General features: G+C 49.4%; 2 protein-coding genes across 2 annotated transcripts in view; one reads left to right on the top strand and one right to left on the bottom strand.

The window, feature by feature from the left end:
* The window catches only part of LOC120047965 (bromodomain-containing protein 8-like), a 51007-nt gene extending 34589 nt beyond the window's left edge, over positions 1-16418 (top strand). The window contains exon 17 of the mRNA XM_038993600.1: positions 15857-16418. Coding sequence (XP_038849528.1) covers positions 15857-15916 — 60 coding nt within the window. The 3' untranslated portion in view covers positions 15917-16418. The remainder of the gene's footprint in view (positions 1-15856) is intronic.
* On the bottom strand, positions 16247-18404 carry LOC120047966 (DNA damage-inducible transcript 4-like protein). The gene is made up of 2 exons (XM_038993601.1): positions 18163-18404; positions 16247-17495 (listed from the first exon to the last, which is right to left on the bottom strand). Exons 1-2 carry the CDS (start codon positions 18332-18334, stop codon positions 17047-17049), a joined length of 621 nt encoding a protein of 206 aa, XP_038849529.1. The 5' UTR covers positions 18335-18404; the 3' UTR covers positions 16247-17046.
* Positions 18405-18886: the final 482 nt, after the last annotated feature.

The raw sequence follows: 18886 nt of genomic DNA, 5'->3' as shown, positions 1-18886 counted from the left end.
TATGTTCCTACTGTCTCTCCTCTCCGTTACTACCGTCTGTCTACTGTCTCTCCCCTCTCCGTTACTTCCGTCTGTCTACTGTGTCTCTCCTCTCCGTTACTTTCCGTCTGTCTACTGTGTCTCTCCTCTCCGTTACTTCCGTCTGTCTACTGTCTCTCTCCTCCCGTTACTACCGTCTGTCTACTGTCTCTCCTCTCCGTTACTACGTCTGTCTACTGTCTCTATCCTCTCCGTTTTACTACCGTCTGTCTACTGTCTCTCTCTTCCGTTTCTACCGTCTGTCTACTGTGTTTCTCCTCTCCGTTACTACCGTCTGTCTACTGTGTCTCCCCTCTCCGTTACTACCGTCTGTCTACTGTCTCTCTCTCTCCGTTACTACCGTCTGTCTACTGTCTCTCTCCTCTCCGTTACTACCGTCTGTCTACTGTCCTCTCCTCTCCGTTACTACCGTCTGTCTACTGTCTCTCTCCTCTCCGTTACTACCGTCTGTCTACGTGTCTTCTCCTCTCCGTTAATCCGTCGTCGTCTACTGTGTCTCTCCTCTCCGTACTACCGTCTGTCTACTGTGTCTCTCCTTCTCGTTACTACCGTCTGTCTACTGTGTCTCTCCTCTCCGTTACTACCGTCTGTCTCTACTGTGTTCCTCTCCGTTACTACGTCTGTCTACTGTCTCTCCCCTCTCCGTTACTATCCGTCTGTCTACTGTGTCTCCCCTTCTCCGTTACTTCCGTCTGTCTACGTGTCTCTCCTCTCCGTTTTACAGTCTGTCTACTGTCTCTCCCTCTCCGTTACTACCGTCTGTCTACTGTCTCTCTCCTCTCCGTTACTACCGTCTGTTTCGTTCTCCTCTCCGTTACTACCGTCTGTCTACTGTGTCTCTCCTCTCCGTTACTACCGTTGTCTACTGTGCTCTCCTCTCCGTTACTACCGTCTGTCTTCTGTGTTTTCCTCTCCGTACTACCGTCTGTCTACTGTGTTTCTCCTCTCCGTTACTACCGTCTGTCTACTTGTCTCTCTCCTCTCCGTTACTACCGTTCTGTCTTTACTGTCTCTCCTCTCCGTTACTACCGTCTGCTTCTACTGTGTCTCTCCTCTCGTTTTCTACCGTCTGTCTACTGTCTCTCTCTCCTTCCGTTACTACCGTCTGTCTACTGTCTCTCTCCTCTCGTTTACACCGTCTGTCTACCGTCTCTCTCTCTCCGTTCATACCGTCTGTCTACTGTCTCTCTCCTCTCCGTTACTACCGTCTGTCTACTGTTCTCTCCCTCTCCGTTACTACCGTCTGTCTACTGTCTCCTCTCCTCTCCGTTATACCGTCTGTCTACTGTCTCTCCTCCTCTCCGTTACTACGTCTGTCTACTGGTCTTTCCCTCTCCGTTACTACCGTCTGTTACTGTGTCTCTTCCTCTCCGTTACTACCGTCTTCTACTGTCTCTCTCCTCTCCTTTTCTACCTCTGTCTTCTGTCTCTCCTCTCCGTTACTACCGTCTGTCTACTGTGTCTCTCCTCTCCGTTTACTACCGTCTGTCTACTGTCTCTCCCCTCTCCGTTACTACCGTCTGTCTACTGTGTCTCTCCTCTCCGTTACTACCGTCTGTCTACTGTGTCTCTCCTCTCCGTTACTACGTCGTCTACTGTCTCTCCTCTCCGTTTACTACCGTCTGTCTACTGTCTCTCCACTCTCCGTTACTACCGTCTGTCTACTGTGTCTCTCCCTCTCCGTTTCTACCGTCCTGTCTACGTGTCTCTCCTCTCCGTTACTACCGTCTGTCTCTGTGTTCTCCTCTCGTTCTACGTCTGTTTTCTGTGTCTCTCCTCTCAGTTACTACCGTCGTCTCTCTGTGTCTCTCCCTCTCCGTTACTACGTCTGTCTACTGTCTCTCCCCTCTCGTTACTACCGGCTGTCTCCTCCTCCGTTACTTACGTCTGTCTACTGTCTTCCTCTCCGTTACTACCGTCTGTCTACTGTGTCTCTCCTCTCCGTTTCTACCGTCTGTCTACTGTCTCTCTCCTCTTCCGTTACTACCGTCTGTCTACTGTCCTCTCTCTCTCGTTACTACCGTCTGTCTACTGTCTCTCTCCTCTCCGTTACTACCGTCTGTTCTACTGTTCTCTCCTCTCCGTTACTACGTCTGTCTACTGTCTCTCTCCTCTCCGTTACTTACCGTCTGTCTACTGTCTCTCCTCTCCGTTACTACCGTCTGTCTACTGTCTCTCTCCTCTCCGTTACTACCGTCTGTCTCACTGTCTCTCCTCTCGTTTTATACCGTCTGTCTACTGTCTCTCTCCTCTCCGTTATACGTCGTCTACCGTCTCTCTCCTCTCCGTTACTACCGTCTGTCTACTGTCTCTCTCCTCTCCGTTACTACCGTCTGCTACTGTTCTCTCCTCTCCGTTACTACCGTCTGTTACTGCTTACTTCTCTTTACTACCGTCTGTTACTGTGTCTCTCCTCTCCGTTACTACCGTCTGTTACTGGTCTCTCCTCTCCGTTACTACGTCTGTCTACTGTTCTCTCTCTCGTTACTACCGTCTGTCTACTGTGTCTCTCCTCTCGTTACTACCGTCTGTCTACTGTGTCTCTCTCTCCGTTACTACCGTCTGTCTACTGTTCTCCCCTCTCCGTACTTACCGTTGTCTACTGTGTCTCTCCTTCGTTACTTCGTTGTCTACTGTGTCTCTCCTCTCGTTCTTAACCGTCTGTCTACTGTTCTCTCTCGTTACTACCGTCTGTCTACTGTCTCTTCTTCCGTTACTACGTCTGTCTATGTCTCTCCTCTCGTTACTACCGCCTCTGTCTACTGTGTCTCTCCTCTCCCGTTACTACCGTCTGTCTTCTGTGTTCTCTCTCTCCGTTACTTACCGTCTGTCTTACTGTGTTCTCTCCTCTCGTTTACTTACCGTCTGTCTACTGTGTCTCTCCTCTCCGTTCTACCGTCTGTCTACTGTGTCTCCCTCTCCGTTACTACGTCTGTCTACTGTCTCTCCCCTCATCCGTTACTACGTCTCGTTCCTACTGTCTCTCCCTCTCCGTTACTACCGTCTGTCTACTGTGTCTCTCTCTCCGTTACTTCGTCTGTCTACTGTGTCTCTCCTCTCGTTATTCCGTCTGTCTACTGTCTCTTCCTCTCCGTTACTACCGTCTGTCTACTGTCTCTCCTCTCCGTTACTACCGTCTGTCTACTGTCTCTTCCTCTCCGTTACTACCGTCTGTCTACTGTCCTCTCCTTCGTTAAACCGTCTGTCTACTGTTCTCTCCTCTCGCTACTACCGTCTGTCTACTGTCTCTCTCCTACTCCGTTACTACCGTCTGTCTACTGTCTCTCTCCTCTCCGTTACTACCGTCTGTCTACTGTCTCTCTCCTCCCGTTACTACCGTTCTGTCTACTGTCTCTCTCCTCTCCGTTACACGTCTGTCTACTGGTCTTTCTCTCCCGTTACTACCGTCTGTTACGTGTCTCTCCTCTCCGTTACTACCGTCTGTCTACTGTGTCTTCCTCTTCCGTTATACCGTTCTGTCTACTGTGTCTCTCCTCTCCGTTACTACCGTCGTCTACTGTCATCTCTCTCCGTTACTACGTCTGTCTACTGTCTCTCCCCTCTCCGTTACTTCCGTCTGTCTACTGTGTTCTCCTCTATCTCCGTTACTTCCGTCGTCTACTGTGTCTCTCCTCTCCGTTTCTACCGTCTGTCTACTGTCTCTCCCCTCTCCGTTTTCCGTCTGTCTAACTGTCTCTCCCCTCTCGTTACTACCGTCTTTCTACTGTCTCTCCCTCTCGTTACTACGTCTGTCTACTGTGTCTCTCCTCTCCGTTAATACCGTCTGTATTACTGCTGTCTCTCTCTCCGTTACTACCGTCTGTCTACTGTGTCTCTCCTCTCGTTACTACCGTCTGTCTACTGTGTTTCCTCTCGTATACCGCTGTCTACTGTCTCTCCTCTCGTTACTACCGTCTGTCTACTGGTCTCTCTCTCCGTACTTACCGTCGTCTATGGTTTCTCCCTCTCGTTACTACCGCTGTCTAATGTCTCTCCTCTCCGTTACTACCGTCTGTCTACTGTCTTCCTCTCCGTACTTTCACCGTTGTTACGTGTCTCTCCTCTCCGTTACTTCCGTCTGTCTACTGTCTCTCCCTCTCCGTTTACTTCCGTCTGTCTACTGGTCTCTCCTCTCCGTTACTACGTCTGTCTACTGTCTCTCCTCTCCGTTACCTACTGTCTCTCTCCTCTCCGTTACTACCGTCTGTCTACTGTCTCTCTCCTCTCCGTTACTACCGTCTGTCTACTGTGTCTCCTCTCCGTTACTACCGTCTGTCTACTGTCTCTCCCCTTTCCGTTACTACCGTCTGTCTACTGTGTCTCTCCTCTCCGTTACTACCGTCTGTCTACTGTGTCTCTCCTCTCCGTTACTACCGTCTGTCTACTGTGTCTCTCCTCTCCGTTACTACCGTGTCTACTGTGTCTCTCCTCTCCGTTACTACCGTCTGTCTACTGGTCTCTCTCTCCGTTACTACCGTCTGTCTACTGTGTCTCTCCTCTCCGTTACTACCGTCTGTCTACTGTGTCTCTCTCTCGTTACTACCGTCTGTCTACTGTGTCTCTCCTCTCCGTTACTACCGTCTGTCTACTGTGTCTCTCCTCTCCGTTACTACCGTCTGTCTACTGTCTCTCCGTTACTACCGTCTGTCTACTGTCTCTCCTCTCCGTTACTACCGTCTGTCTACTGTGTCTCTCCTCTCCGTTACTACCGTCTGTCTACTGTGTCTCTCCTCTCCGTTACTACCGTCTGTCTACTGTGTCTCTCCTCTCCGTTACTTCCGTCTGTCTACTGTGTCTCCCCTCTCCGTTACTACCGTCTGTCTACTGTGTCTCTCCTCTCCGTTTCTACCGTCTGTCTACTGTCTCTCTCCTCTCCGTTACTACCGTCTGTCTACTGTCTCTCCCCTCTCCCTTACTACCGTCTGTCTACTGTCTCTCTCCTCTCCGTTACTACCGTCTATCTACTGTCTCTCTCCTCTCCGTTACTACCGTCTGTCTACTGTCTCTCCCCTCTCCCTTACTACCGTCTGTCTACTGTCTCCTCTCCGTTACTACCGTCTGTCTACTGTCTCTCCCCTCTCCGTTACTTCCGTCTGTCTACTGTGTCTCTCCTCTCCGTTACTTCCGTCTGTCTACTGTGTCTCTCCTCTCCGTTTCTACCGTCTGTCTACTGTCTCTCCCCTCTCCGTTACTACCGTCTGTCTACTGTCTCTCCCCTCTCCGTTACTACCGTCTGTCTACTGTCTCTCCTCTCCGTTACTACCGTCTGTCTACTGTCTCTCCTCTCCGTTACTACCGTCTGTCTACTGTCTCTCCCCTCTCCGTTACTACCGTCTGTCTGCTGTGTCTCTCCTCTCCGTTTCTACCGTCTGTCTGCTGTCTCTCCTCTCCGTTACTACCGTCTGTCTGCTGTGTCTCTCCTCTCCGTTACTACCGTCTGTCTGCTGTGTCTCTCCTCTCCGTTACTACCGTCTGTCTACTGTCTCTCCTCTCCGTTACTACCGTCTGTCTACTGTGTCTCTCCTCTCCGTTACTACCGTCTGTCTACTGTGTCTCTCCTCTCCGTTACTACCGTCTGTCTACTGTCTCTCCTCTCCGTTACTACCGTCTGTCTACTGTCTCTCCCCTCTCCGTTACTACCGTCTGTCTACTGTGTCTCTCCTCTCCGTTTCTACCGTCTGTCTACTGTGTCTCTCCTCTCCGTTACTACCGTCTGTCTTCTGTGTCTCTCCTCTCCGTTACTACCGTCTGTCTTCTGTGTCTCTCCTCTCCGTTACTACCGTCTGTCTTCTGTGTCTCTCCTCTCCGTTACTACCGTCTGTCTACTGTCTCTCCCCTCTCCGTTACTACCGTCTGTCTCCTCTCCGTTACTACCGTCTGTCTACTGTCTCTCTCCTCTCCGTTACTACCGTCTGTCTACTGTCTCTCTCCTCTCCGTTACTACCGTCTGTCTACTGTCTCTCTCCTCTCCGTTACTACCGTCTGTCTACTGTCTCTCTCCTCTCCGTTACTACCGTCTGTCTACTGTCTCTCTCCTCTCCGTTACTACCGTCTGTCTACTGTCTCTCTCCTCTCCGTTACTACCGTCTGTCTACTGTCTCTCCCCTTTCCGTTACTACCGTCTGTCTACTGTGTCTCTCCTCTCCGTTACTACCGTCTGTCTACTGTGTCTCTCCTCTCCGTTACTACCGTCTGTCTACTGTCTCTCCTCTCCGTTACTACCGTCTGTCTACTGTGTCTCTCCTCTCCGTTACTACCGTCTGTCTACTGTGTCTCTCCTCTCCGTTACTACCGTCTGTCTACTGTCTCTCCCCTCTCCGTTACTTCCGTCTGTCTACTGTGTCTCTCCTCTCCGTTACTTCCGTCTGTCTACTGTGTCTCTCCTCTCCGTTTCTACCGTCTGTCTACTGTCTCTCCTCTCCGTTACTACCGTCTGTCTACTGTCTCTCTCCTCTCCGTTACTACCGTCTGTCTACTGTCTCTCCCCTCTCCGTTACTACCGTCTGTCTACTGTGTCTCTCCTCTCCGTTACTACCGTCTGTCTTCTGTGTTTCTCCTCTCCGTTACTACCGTCTGTCTTCTGTGTTTCTCCTCTCCGTTACTACCGTCTGTCTACTGTGTCTCTCCTCTCCGTTACTACCGTCTGTCTACTGTGTCTCTCCTCTCCGTTACTACCGTCTGTCTACTGTCTCTCCCCTCTCCGTTACTACCGTCTGTCTACTGTCTCTCCCCTCTCCGTTACTTCCGTCTGTCTACTGTGTCTCTCCTCTCCGTTACTTCCGTCTGTCTACTGTGTCTCTCCTCTCCGTTACTTCCGTCTGTCTACTGTCTCTCTCCTCTCCGTTACTACCGTCTGTCTACTGTCTCTCCTCTCCGTTACTACCGTCTGTCTACTGTCTCTCTCCTCTCCGTTTCTACCGTCTGTCTACTGTCTCTCTCCTCTCCGTTTCTACCGTCTGTCTACTGTCTCTCTCCTCTCCGTTACTACCGTCTGTCTACTGTGTCTCCCCTCTCCGTTACTACCGTCTGTCTACTGTCTCTCTCCTCTCCGTTACTACCGTCTGTCTACTGTCTCTCTCCTCTCCGTTACTACCGTCTGTCTACTGTCTCTCTCCTCTCCGTTACTACCGTCTGTCTACTGTCTCTCTCCTCTCCGTTACTACCGTCTGTCTACTGTGTCTTCCTCTCCGTTACTACCGTCTGTCTACTGTGTCTCTCCTCTCCGTTACTACCGTCTGTCTACTGTGTCTCTCCTCTCCGTTACTACCGTCTGTCTACTGTGTCTCTCCTCTCCGTTACTACCGTCTGTCTACTGTCTCTCCTCTCCGTTACTACCGTCTGTCTACTGTCTCTCCCCTCTCCGTTACTTCCGTCTGTCTACTGTGTCTCCCCTCTCCGTTACTTCCGTCTGTCTACTGTGTCTCTCCTCTCCGTTTCTACCGTCTGTCTACTGTCTCTCCCCTCTCCGTTACTTCCGTCTGTCTACTGTCTCTCTCCTCTCCGTTACTACCGTCTGTCTACTGTCTCTCCCCTCTCCGTTACTACCGTCTGTCTACTGTGTCTCTCCTCTCCGTTACTACCGTCTGTCTACTGTGTCTCTCCTCTCCGTTACTACCGTCTGTCTTCTGTGTTTCTCCTCTCCGTTACTACCGTCTGTCTACTGTGTCTCTCCTCTCCGTTACTACCGTCTGTCTACTGTCTCTCTCCTCTCCGTTACTACCGTCTGTCTACTGTCTCTCCTCTCCGTTACTACCGTCTGTCTACTGTGTCTCTCCTCTCCGTTTCTACCGTCTGTCTACTGTCTCTCTCCTCTCCGTTACTACCGTCTGTCTACTGTCTCTCTCCTCTCCGTTACTACCGTCTGTCTACTGTCTCTCTCCTCTCCGTTACTACCGTCTGTCTACTGTCTCTCTCCTCTCCGTTACTACCGTCTGTCTACTGTCTCTCTCCTCTCCGTTACTACCGTCTGTCTACTGTCTCTCTCCTCTCCGTTACTACCGTCTGTCTACTGTCTCTCTCCTCTCCGTTACTACCGTCTGTCTACTGTGTCTTTCCTCTCCGTTACTACCGTCTGTCTACTGTGTCTTTCCTCTCCGTTACTACCGTCTATCTACTGTCTCTCTCCTCTCCGTTACTACCTTCTGTCTTCTGTGTCTCTCCTCTCCGTTACTACCGTCTGTCTACTGTGTCTCTCCTCTCCGTTACTACCGTCTGTCTACTGTCTCTCCCCTCTCCGTTACTACCGTCTGTCTACTGTGTCTCTCCTCTCCGTTACTACCGTCTGTCTACTGTGTCTCTCCTCTCCGTTACTACCGTCTGTCTACTGTCTCTCCTCTCCGTTACTACCGTCTGTCTACTGTCTCTCCCCTCTCCGTTACTACCGTCTGTCTACTGTGTCTCTCCTCTCCGTTTCTACCGTCTGTCTACTGTGTCTCTCCTCTCCGTTACTACCGTCTGTCTTCTGTGTTTCTCCTCTCCGTTTCTACCGTCTGTCTTCTGTGTCTCTCCTCTCCGTTACTACCGTCTGTCTTCTGTGTCTCCCCTCTCCGTTACTACCGTCTGTCTACTGTCTCTCCCCTCTCCGTTACTACCGTCTGTCTCCTCTCCGTTACTACCGTCTGTCTACTGTCTCTCCTCTCCGTTACTACCGTCTGTCTACTGTGTCTCTCCTCTCCGTTTCTACCGTCTGTCTACTGTCTCTCTCCTCTCCGTTACTACCGTCTGTCTACTGTCTCTCTCCTCTCCGTTACTACCGTCTGTCTACTGTCTCTCTCCTCTCCGTTACTACCGTCTGTCTACTGTCTCTCTCCTCTCCGTTACTACCGTCTGTCTACTGTCTCTCTCCTCTCCGTTACTACCGTCTGTCTACTGTCTCTCTCCTCTCCGTTACTACCGTCTGTCTACTGTCTCTCTCCTCTCCGTTACTACCGTCTGTCTACTGTCTCTCTCCTCTCCGTTACTACCGTCTGTCTACTGTCTCTCTCCTCTCCGTTACTACCGTCTGTCTACTGTCTCTCTCCTCTCCGTTACTACCGTCTGTCTACTGTCTCTCTCCTCTCCGTTACTACCGTCTGTCTACTGTCTCTCTCCTCTCCGTTACTACCGTCTGTCTACTGTCTCTCCCCTTTCCGTTACTACCGTCTGTCTACTGTGTCTCTCCTCTCCGTTACTACCGTCTGTCTACTGTGTCTCTCCTCTCCGTTACTACCGTCTGTCTACTGTCTCTCCTCTCCGTTACTACCGTCTGTCTACTGTGTCTCTCCTCTCCGTTACTACCGTCTGTCTACTGTGTCTCTCCTCTCCGTTACTACCGTCTGTCTACTGTCTCTCCCCTCTCCGTTACTTCCGTCTGTCTACTGTGTCTCTCCTCTCCGTTACTTCCGTCTGTCTACTGTGTCTCTCCTCTCCGTTTCTACCGTCTGTCTACTGTCTCTCCTCTCCGTTACTACCGTCTGTCTACTCTCTCTCCTCTCCGTTACTACCGTCTGTCTACTGTCTCTCCCCTCTCCGTTACTACCGTCTGTCTACTGTGTCTCTCCTCTCCGTTACTACCGTCTGTCTTCTGTGTTTCTCCTCTCCGTTACTACCGTCTGTCTTCTGTGTTTCTCCTCTCCGTTACTACCGTCTGTCTACTGTGTCTCTCCTCTCCGTTACTACCGTCTGTCTACTGTGTCTCCCCTCTCCGTTACTACCGTCTGTCTACTGTCTCTCCCCTCTCCGTTACTACCGTCTGTCTACTGTCTCTCCCCTCTCCGTTACTTCCGTCTGTCTACTGTGTCTCTCCTCTCCGTTACTTCCGTCTGTCTACTGTGTCTCTCCTCTCCGTTACTTCCGTCTGTCTACTGTCTCTCTCCTCTCCGTTACTACCGTCTGTCTACTGTCTCTCCTCTCCGTTACTACCGTCTGTCTACTGTCTCTCTCCTCTCCGTTTCTACCGTCTGTCTACTGTCTCTCTCCTCTCCGTTACTACCGTCTGTCTACTGTCTCTCTCCTCTCCGTTACTACCGTCTGTCTACTGTCTCTCTCCTCTCCGTTACTACCGTCTGTCTACTGTCTCTCTCCTCTCCGTTACTACCGTCTGTCTACTGTCTCTCTCCTCTCCGTTACTACCGTCTGTCTACTGTCTCTCTCCTCTCCGTTACTACCGTCTGTCTACTGTGTCTTTCCTCTCCGTTACTACCGTCTGTCTACTGTGTCTCTCCTCTCCGTTACTACCGTCTGTCTACTGTGTCTCTCCTCTCCGTTACTACCGTCTGTCTACTGTGTCTCTCCTCTCCGTTACTACCGTCTGTCTACTGTCTCTCCTCTCCGTTACTACCGTCTGTCTACTGTCTCTCCCCTCTCCGTTACTTCCGTCTGTCTACTGTGTCTCCCCTCTCCGTTACTTCCGTCTGTCTACTGTGTCTCTCCTCTCCGTTTCTACCGTCTGTCTACTGTCTCTCCCCTCTCCGTTACTTCCGTCTGTCTACTGTCTCTCCCCTCTCCGTTACTACCGTCTGTCTACTGTCTCTCCCCTCTCCGTTACTACCGTCTGTCTACTGTGTCTCTCCTCTCCGTTACTACCGTCTGTCTACTGTGTCTCTCCTCTCCGTTACTACCGTCTGTCTACTGTGTCTCTCCTCTCCGTTACTACCGTCTGTCTTCTGTGTTTCTCCTCTCCGTTACTACCGTCTGTCTACTGTGTCTCTCCTCTCCGTTACTACCGTCTGTCTACTGTGTCTCTCCTCTCCGTTACTACCGTCTGTCTACTGTCTCTCCCCTCTCCGTTACTACCGTCTGTCTACTGTCTCTCCCCTCTCCGTTACTTCCGTCTGTCTACTGTGTCTCTCCTCTCCGTTACTTCCGTCTGTCTACTGTGTCTCTCCTCTCCGTTACTTCCGTCTGTCTACTGTCTCTCCTCTCCGTTACTTCCGTCTGTCTACTGTCTCTCTCCTCTCCGTTACTACCGTCTGTCTACTGTCTCTCCTCTCCGTTACTACCGTCTGTCTACTGTGTCTCTCCTCTCCGTTTCTACCGTCTGTCTACTGTCTCTCTCCTCTCCGTTACTACCGTCTGTCTACTGTCTCTCTCCTCTCCGTTACTACCGTCTGTCTACTGTCTCTCTCCTCTCCGTTACTACCGTCTGTCTACTGTGTCTCTCCTCTCCGTTACTACCGTCTGTCTACTGTGTCTTTCCTCTCCGTTACTACCGTCTGTCTACTGTGTCTTTCCTTTCCGTTACTACCGTCTGTCTACTGTGTCTCTCCTCTCCGTTACTACCGTCTGTCTACTGTGTCTCTCCTCTCCGTTACTACCGTCTGTCTACTGTCTCTCCTCTCCGTTACTACCGTCTGTCTACTGTCTCTCCCCTCTCCGTTACTTCCGTCTGTCTACTGTCTCTCTCCTCTCCGTTACTACCGTCTGTCTACTGTCTCTCCCCTCTCCGTTACTACCGTCTGTCTACTGTGTCTCTCCTCTCCGTTACTACCGTCTGTCTACTGTGTCTCTCCTCTCCGTTACTACCGTCTGTCTTCTGTGTTTCTCCTCTCCGTTACTACCGTCTGTCTACTGTGTCTCTCCTCTCCGTTACTACCGTCTGTCTACTGTGTCTCTCCTCTCCGTTACTACCGTCTGTCTACTGTGTCTCTCCTCTCCGTTACTACCGTCTGTCTACTGTCTCTCCCCTCTCCGTTACTACCGTCTGTCTACTGTCTCTCCCCTCTCCGTTACTTCCGTCTGTCTACTGTGTCTCTCCTCTCCGTTACTTCCGTCTGTCTACTGTGTCTCTCCTCTCCGTTACTACCGTCTGTCTACTGTCTCTCTCCTCTCCGTTACTACCGTCTGTCTACTGTGTCTCCTCTCCGTTACTACCGTCTGTCTACTGTCTCTCCCCTTTCCGTTACTACCGTCTGTCTACTGTGTCTCTCCTCTCCGTTACTACCGTCTGTCTACTGTGTCTCTCCTCTCCGTTACTACCGTCTGTCTACTGTGTCTCTCCTCTCCGTTACTACCGTCTGTCTACTGTGTCTCTCCTCTCCGTTACTACCGTCTGTCTACTGTGTCTCTCCTCTCCGTTACTACCGTCTGTCTACTGTGTCTCTCCTCTCCGTTACTACCGTCTGTCTACTGTGTCTCTCCTCTCCGTTACTACCGTCTGTCTACTGTGTCTCTCCTCTCCGTTACTACCGTCTGTCTACTGTCTCTCCCCTCTCCGTTACTACCGTCTGTCTACTGTCTCTCCCCTCTCCGTTACTACCGTCTGTCTACTGTGTCTCTCCTCTCCGTTTCTACCGTCTGTCTACTGTGTCTCTCCTCTCCGTTACTACCGTCTGTCTTCTGTGTTTCTCCTCTCCGTTTCTACCGTCTGTCTTCTGTGTCTCTCCTCTCCGTTACTACCGTCTGTCTTCTGTGTCTCTCCTCTCCGTTTCTACCGTCTGTCTACTGTCTCTCCCCTCTCCGTTACTACCGTCTGTCTACTGTCTCTCCCCTCTCCGTTACTACCGTCTGTCTCCTCTCCGTTACTACCGTCTGTCTACTGTCTCTCCTCTCCGTTACTACCGTCTTTCTACTGTGTCTCTCCTCTCCGTTACTACCGTCTGTCTACTGTGTCTCTCCTCTCCGTTACTACCGTCTGTCTACTGTGTCTCTCCTCTCCGTTACTACCGTCTGTCTACTGTGTCTCTCCTCTCCGTTACTACCGTCTGTCTACTGTGTCTCTCCTCTCCGTTACTACCGTCTGTCTACTGTCTCTCCTCTCCGTTACTACCGTCTGTCTACTGTCTCTCCCCTCTCCGTTACTACCGTCTGTCTACTGTCTCTCCTCTCCGTTACTACCGTCTGTCTACTGTCTCTCCCCTCTCCGTTACTTCCGTCTGTCTACTGTGTCTCTCCTCTCCGTTACTTCCGTCTGTCTACTGTGTCTCTCCTCTCCGTTTCTACCGTCTGTCTACTGTCTCTCCCCTCTCCGTTACTTCCGTCTGTCTACTGTCTCTCTCCTCTCCGTTACTACCGTCTGTCTACTGTCTCTCTCCTCTCCGCTACTACCGTCTGTCTACTGTGTCTCCTCTCCGTTACTACCGTCTGTCTACTGTCTCTCCCCTTTCCGTTACTACCGTCTGTCTACTGTGTCTCTCCTCTCCGTTACTACCGTCTGTCTACTGTGTCTCTCCTCTCCGTTACTACCGTCTGTCTACTGTGTCTCTCCTCTCCGTTACTACCGTCTGTCTACTGTGTCTCTCCTCTCCGTTACTACCGTCTGTCTACTGTGTCTCTCCTCTCCGTTACTACCGTCTCTACTGTGTCTCTCCTCTCCGTTACTACCGTCTGTCTACTGTGTCTCTCCTCTCCGTTACTACCGTCTGTCTACTGTGTCTCTCCTCTCCGTTACTACCGTCTGTCTACTGTGTCTCTCCTCTCCGTTACTACCGTCTGTCTACTGTGTCTCTCCTCTCCGTTACTACCGTCTCTACTGTGTCTCTCCTCTCCGTTACTACCGTCTGTCTACTGTGTCTCTCCTCTCCGTTACTACCGTCTGTCTACTGTGTCTCTCCTCTCCGTTACTACCGTCTGTCTACTGTCTTTCCTCTCCGTTACTACCGTCTGTCTACTGTGTCTCTCCTCTCCGTTACTACCGTCTGTCTTCTGTGTTTCTCCTCTCCGTTACTACCGTCTGTCTACTGTGTCTCTCCTCTCCGTTACTACCGTCTGTCTACTGTCTCTCCCCTCTCCGTTACTTCCGTCTGTCTACTGTGTCTCTCCTCTCCGTTACTTCCGTCTGTCTACTGTGTCTCTCCTCTCCGTTTCTACCGTCTGTCTACTGTCTCTCCCCTCTCCGTTTTTACCGTCTGTCTACTGTCTCTCCCCTCTCCGTTACTACCGTCTGTCTACTGTCTCTCCCCTCTCCGTTACTACCGTCTGTCTACTGTGTCTCTCCTCTCCGTTACTTCCGTCTGTCTACTGTGTCTCTCCTCTCCGTTTCTACCGTCTGTCTACTGTCTCTCCCCTCTCCGTTACTACCGTCTGTCTACTGTGTCTCTCCTCTCCGTTTCTACCGTCTGTCTACTGTCTCTCCCCTCTCCGTTACTACCGTCTGTCTACTGTCTCTCCCCTCTCCGTTACTACCGTCTGTCTCCTCTCCGTTACTACCTTCTGTCTACTGTCTCTCCTCTCCGTTACTACCGTCTGTCTACTGTGTCTCTCCTCTCCGTTACTACCGTCTGTCTACTGTGTCTCTCCTCTCCGTTACTACCGTCTGTCTACTGTGTCTCTCCTCTCCGTTTCTACCGTCTGTCTACTGTCTCTCTCCTCTCCGTTACTACCGTCTGTCTACTGTCTCTCTCCTCTCCGTTACTACCGTCTGTCTACTGTCCTTCTCCTCTCCGTTACTACCGTCTGTCTACTGTCTCTCTCCTCTCCGTTACTACCGTCTGTCTACTGTCTCTCTCCTCTCCGTTACTACCGTCTGTCTACTGTCTCTCTCCTCTCCGTTACTACCGTCTGTCTACTGTCTCTCTCCTCTCCGTTACTACCGTCTGTCTACTGTCTCTCTCCTCTCCGTTACTACCGTCTGTCTACTGTGTCTCTCCTCTCCGTTACTACCGTCTGTCTACTGTGTCTCCTCTCCGTTACTACCGTCTGTCTACTGTGTCTTTCCTCTCCGTTACTACCGTCTGTCTACTGTGTCTTTCCTCTCCGTTACTACCGTCTGTCTACTGTGTCTCTCCCCTCTCCGTTTCTACCGTCTGTCTTCTGTGTCTCTCCTCTCCGTTTCTACCGTCTGTCTACTGTCTCTCCCCTCTCCGTTACTACCGTCTGTCTACTGTCTCTCCTCTCCGTTACTACCGTCTGTCTGTGTCTCTCCTCTCCGTTACTACCGTCTGTCTACTGTGTCTCTCCTCTCCGTTACTACCGTCTGTCTACTGTCTCTCCCCTCTCCGTTACTACCGTCTGTCTACTGTCTCTCCCCTCTCCGTTACTACCGTCTGTCTACTGTCTCTCCTCTCCGTTACTACCGTCTGTCTACTGTGTCTCTCCTCTCCGTTACTACCGTCTGTCTACTGTGTCTCTCCTCTCCGTTACTACCGTCTGTCTACTGTCTCTCCCCTCTCCGTTACTACCGTCTGTCTGTACTGTCTCCTCTCTCCATTTTCGACTGGCTCCTGTGTTCTCACTTGACTGTCTGAATGTGTTGTCTTGTTTGTCTGACTGTACTTGTTTGTGTTGTTTCCTCTGGATGTGTGTGTGTACAAGGCGTAAATGTCACTGTGTGTTTGTGTGTTTCTTTTCTCACTAACTGTTTGTCCTCCTACAGGACAGTGTCCCAATGGCCTCTCCCGCTTTCCTTCTCTCTCTTTTTGTAAGTATTCAGGTCAAAGGTCAAATCTCACCAGATTAAGCAGAGTGCACACTCTGTATCTACGTCACACTACCAAAACACACATCTCACACGCATAAAACACAAGTTTGCTAATCACACTGACTATAGTGAAACATTCAAAATGCATACACTCACCTCTTATATTAACAAACACATCCCTCACCAAGTTTTTGACCTTCGGTATTTGATTAAGTGGACCCATCCTGGTTGTGGGTGTACGCGCATTTGTTTATCGCCATATGCCTTTTTTTATGTATCCAGTGGTTGTCTTCAACTTCTTTCTTTGCATGTCTCATCTGGTCCATTGTTTTTCTTTCTTCTGTCGTTTTAATCTTTTGTTTTCTTCATTTCATCTGGCGGGCAGCAGAGATAATCTTGTTTTAAACAAGCCAACCAGGAGCCATCGCTGGGTTTCTAACCTGGTGTCGGACTCACCTCTAACCCAACCTCTCTTCCCTGCAGGACGGGGGCACCAGAGGGCGCCGCTGTGCTATTGAAGCAGACATGAAGATGAAGAAATAACCGGAGTCAAAGGGCAGTAGGTTGCCAATGAGACTTGATGTAGGGATTGGACGATTTAAACCAGAGAATGTTTGATGGAGTTGTTACTGTTCTGTGAAGTTAGTTGTTTGAGTTTAATCAGAGTTTTCGGGTCGCTGCCTGTCGGTATGGCGAGCAGGGCTGCAGTCCTGTGTACAGTTTAACTAACTTAAGTCTATGATTTGCATTTGAAGCCAGTACACTAGATTTACAGTTGCCACAAGTAACCAGCAGACACTGCAGCCCTGGAGTACTGAATCAGTTTTACTACTACAGTACTAGTGACTGACTTGGGGCCCCATTGTGTTTTAGGATGTAGCCAACTGTAAAATATCCTGCAAGGAATTATGAGTCTACTGTATGTTAGTGGGAGTACAAAAAAGTAGTACCTGAGTGTTGAACTTTATGTACAGTTTTATTTTCTTCCCCCATTTGTATGTTTTGTTGTTCAACTGTTTATTAAAAGTAAGAGAATTGAAAACAATGGAAGTGTCCGTAACTTTGACAGACCTAAGTTGAGACCTTCAGTTCTTAGGGTATAGACTAATCATTGGTGATTCTGACAGCTGTTTTGATTGAAAGAGTATGGAAACCCTGAAAAGAATACTGTGCAAAAACATTCACATTTCTCAGTTTAACAATACTGCAACAGTCGGACACAGGGTGCTTCCACATCAAGCATGAGATTTCCATGGTTTTACAAAAGACAATCAAGCAATTGTTTCGAACAGAAATGTGCACAAAATATAAAACCTGTCAGAGTTAGATTGTACCATACTTGGTAACATATTTCACCCCCTGCTATAACCAGCAAGGTAACATGCATTCTGTGCTCTTTTCTATGTCAACTGAAATTTCAGCAGTACAAAACATATAGGGTATCCAGTCCTTCCTTTTCAAACACTACAAAATTATCTCTTTTCACAATTGAACTGACTGTTCTTCAGTGATATTACAGTGCAAAACGTTCATTTATGTCAACTCTCCAACACAGTAGTGTACACTAACATATATTTAGTTCACTGAAAAAAGACAGTGGTGCAACAGCTTTTTCTCCTAACTGGAATGTCGAGAATTATAGGCCACATGTTGATTCCTGATAAGAAATTGTCTCAGCAGAACTCATGTATGACAGGGCTCGCGGAGGAATACAATTTCTTCTTGACCAGCCGGTACTGGGGTCGTAGTTTCAACACCTTGTCGGTAACGAATATGTGCTTGAGAGGCGGCCAACAGTCTTTGTCCAGCTTGAACACGACGGACAGCTCGAAAGTAGGAGTGACAGTCGGGTCGGGTGTTATAGTGCCCAGCATTTGCAGCTGTTGGCCCAGTTGTGTCTCCAAATAGACCTGTATGAAGGCCCCGCGGAGCCCGCACGGCTCTCCCGCTGAGGAACGCACCACATCCAGGGCAACGTTGGCGGTCAGCGGGCGGGGAAGCAGCAGTATCCGGCACCGCAGACTCGATTCTTTAGCTTCAGAGAGACAACGCACTATCTGCCTGGTCATGTCCTGCTGGAGTATTCTCTCTTCACAGTCGAGAGCCGTTTCAGAGTCCAGACCTGGAAAAGAGAATGGTGTGTTGATATCAATATTGCTGATGAACCAGGAGTTGAAGTTGTACAGCCTATACTTTAGTATTGCAGACATTTGGCAGGGGCTATATTTAGGCCGTATATCTATATATGCCAAGACTATTTGACCTACTTAGTTATTCAGGCTATTCAAGAACATTGCAACATTACATTTCAAACCATCTTAAAAATGTTATTTTGATGATTAGTCCTAAACACGTTGCACTATAGATTTCGAATATTACATACTTAGTAACATTGTAATAGGGAATTTATTTTCATCGTAAAAATAAGGCAATGTATCAGCCACTTGAAACTAGGAGAGAGAGCTCAGGTCAAGTAACTTTTAGAACAGATCATCAGCTGATAGTCATGAGCTGTCGGCTACAGTAAACTATCTGGCTGCATCAGCTGCATTGTATCACGGCAGGCTACTGTGGCCGCTTGGAAAAGACATGTTACGCCAGGCAACAGATACATATACCAAAGTTGCCGAGGATTACAAAGTAAAAATAGTTGTTTCCATTATGGTCCTCTACAAAGTTTGTCAAAAGGCCTATAAATTCACCAAAATTAAATGGAATGGTTATCAAAAGCCATTATTTAGTACAGTACATCTGATGAAATACATACTTAGATTTCAGAACAGACTTACTTGAGTTTATTGCCTTGATGAATTCAGAACTTTCAATGCTGCCTCGACGCACATATTTTTTGTCGCTCGAAGTGATTTGACAGAGAAACTTTCTCATCAGTTCGACAATGTTATCCTCTTCAGACACAATCGGAATTCCGTGTCCGAGGACCAAAGCCGGGGTATAGACCATTTTGATTGTCTCTCTATCTCCAATACTCCACTCAGTGATACACGTTTTCTGTCTATTCTCTCCATGTATAAGTCAGTTGATTGTAGTCATTGGAACTGTCACTGTGTTTAAATAGTACTCCTTGGTTGCGTCAGCTGAGTTTGATCGCGTGTGAGACCGCCTCCTTGGTTACCATAGCAGCGCGACGGCGAGCAACTGCTGAACAGGGTTGAATCAGCCTCACGCAACATGCCTAGACGTTGCATTGGCTGGCTACTCAACACTGATAATATCACCTCTTTTATCCAGTATTCTGTCTTCTGTGCAATGAATGCTATTAGACAGGTATATTGTTAGGTTATCAAGAAAATAAAAATGAACAATTACTCATATTTAGAACAAATTGTTTTATTTTGTTCTAAACAAAGATTATTCTGATCTCATAATGTATTTTCAACTGATGACAGAATTATGGATACCTAATTTAGGCCTAAAAAGGAAGCCCCCTAAAAATGATCGTATTGGATATTGGAAATGGTTGTCTTGATTCCCTTTTGATGAATCCTTTCATAA

Source organism: Salvelinus namaycush, chromosome 5 (genome assembly GCF_016432855.1).
Source record: "Salvelinus namaycush isolate Seneca chromosome 5, SaNama_1.0, whole genome shotgun sequence".
Lineage (NCBI taxonomy): Eukaryota > Metazoa > Chordata > Actinopteri > Salmoniformes > Salmonidae > Salvelinus > Salvelinus namaycush.
This window is presented reverse-complemented; position numbering and strand designations above follow the sequence as displayed.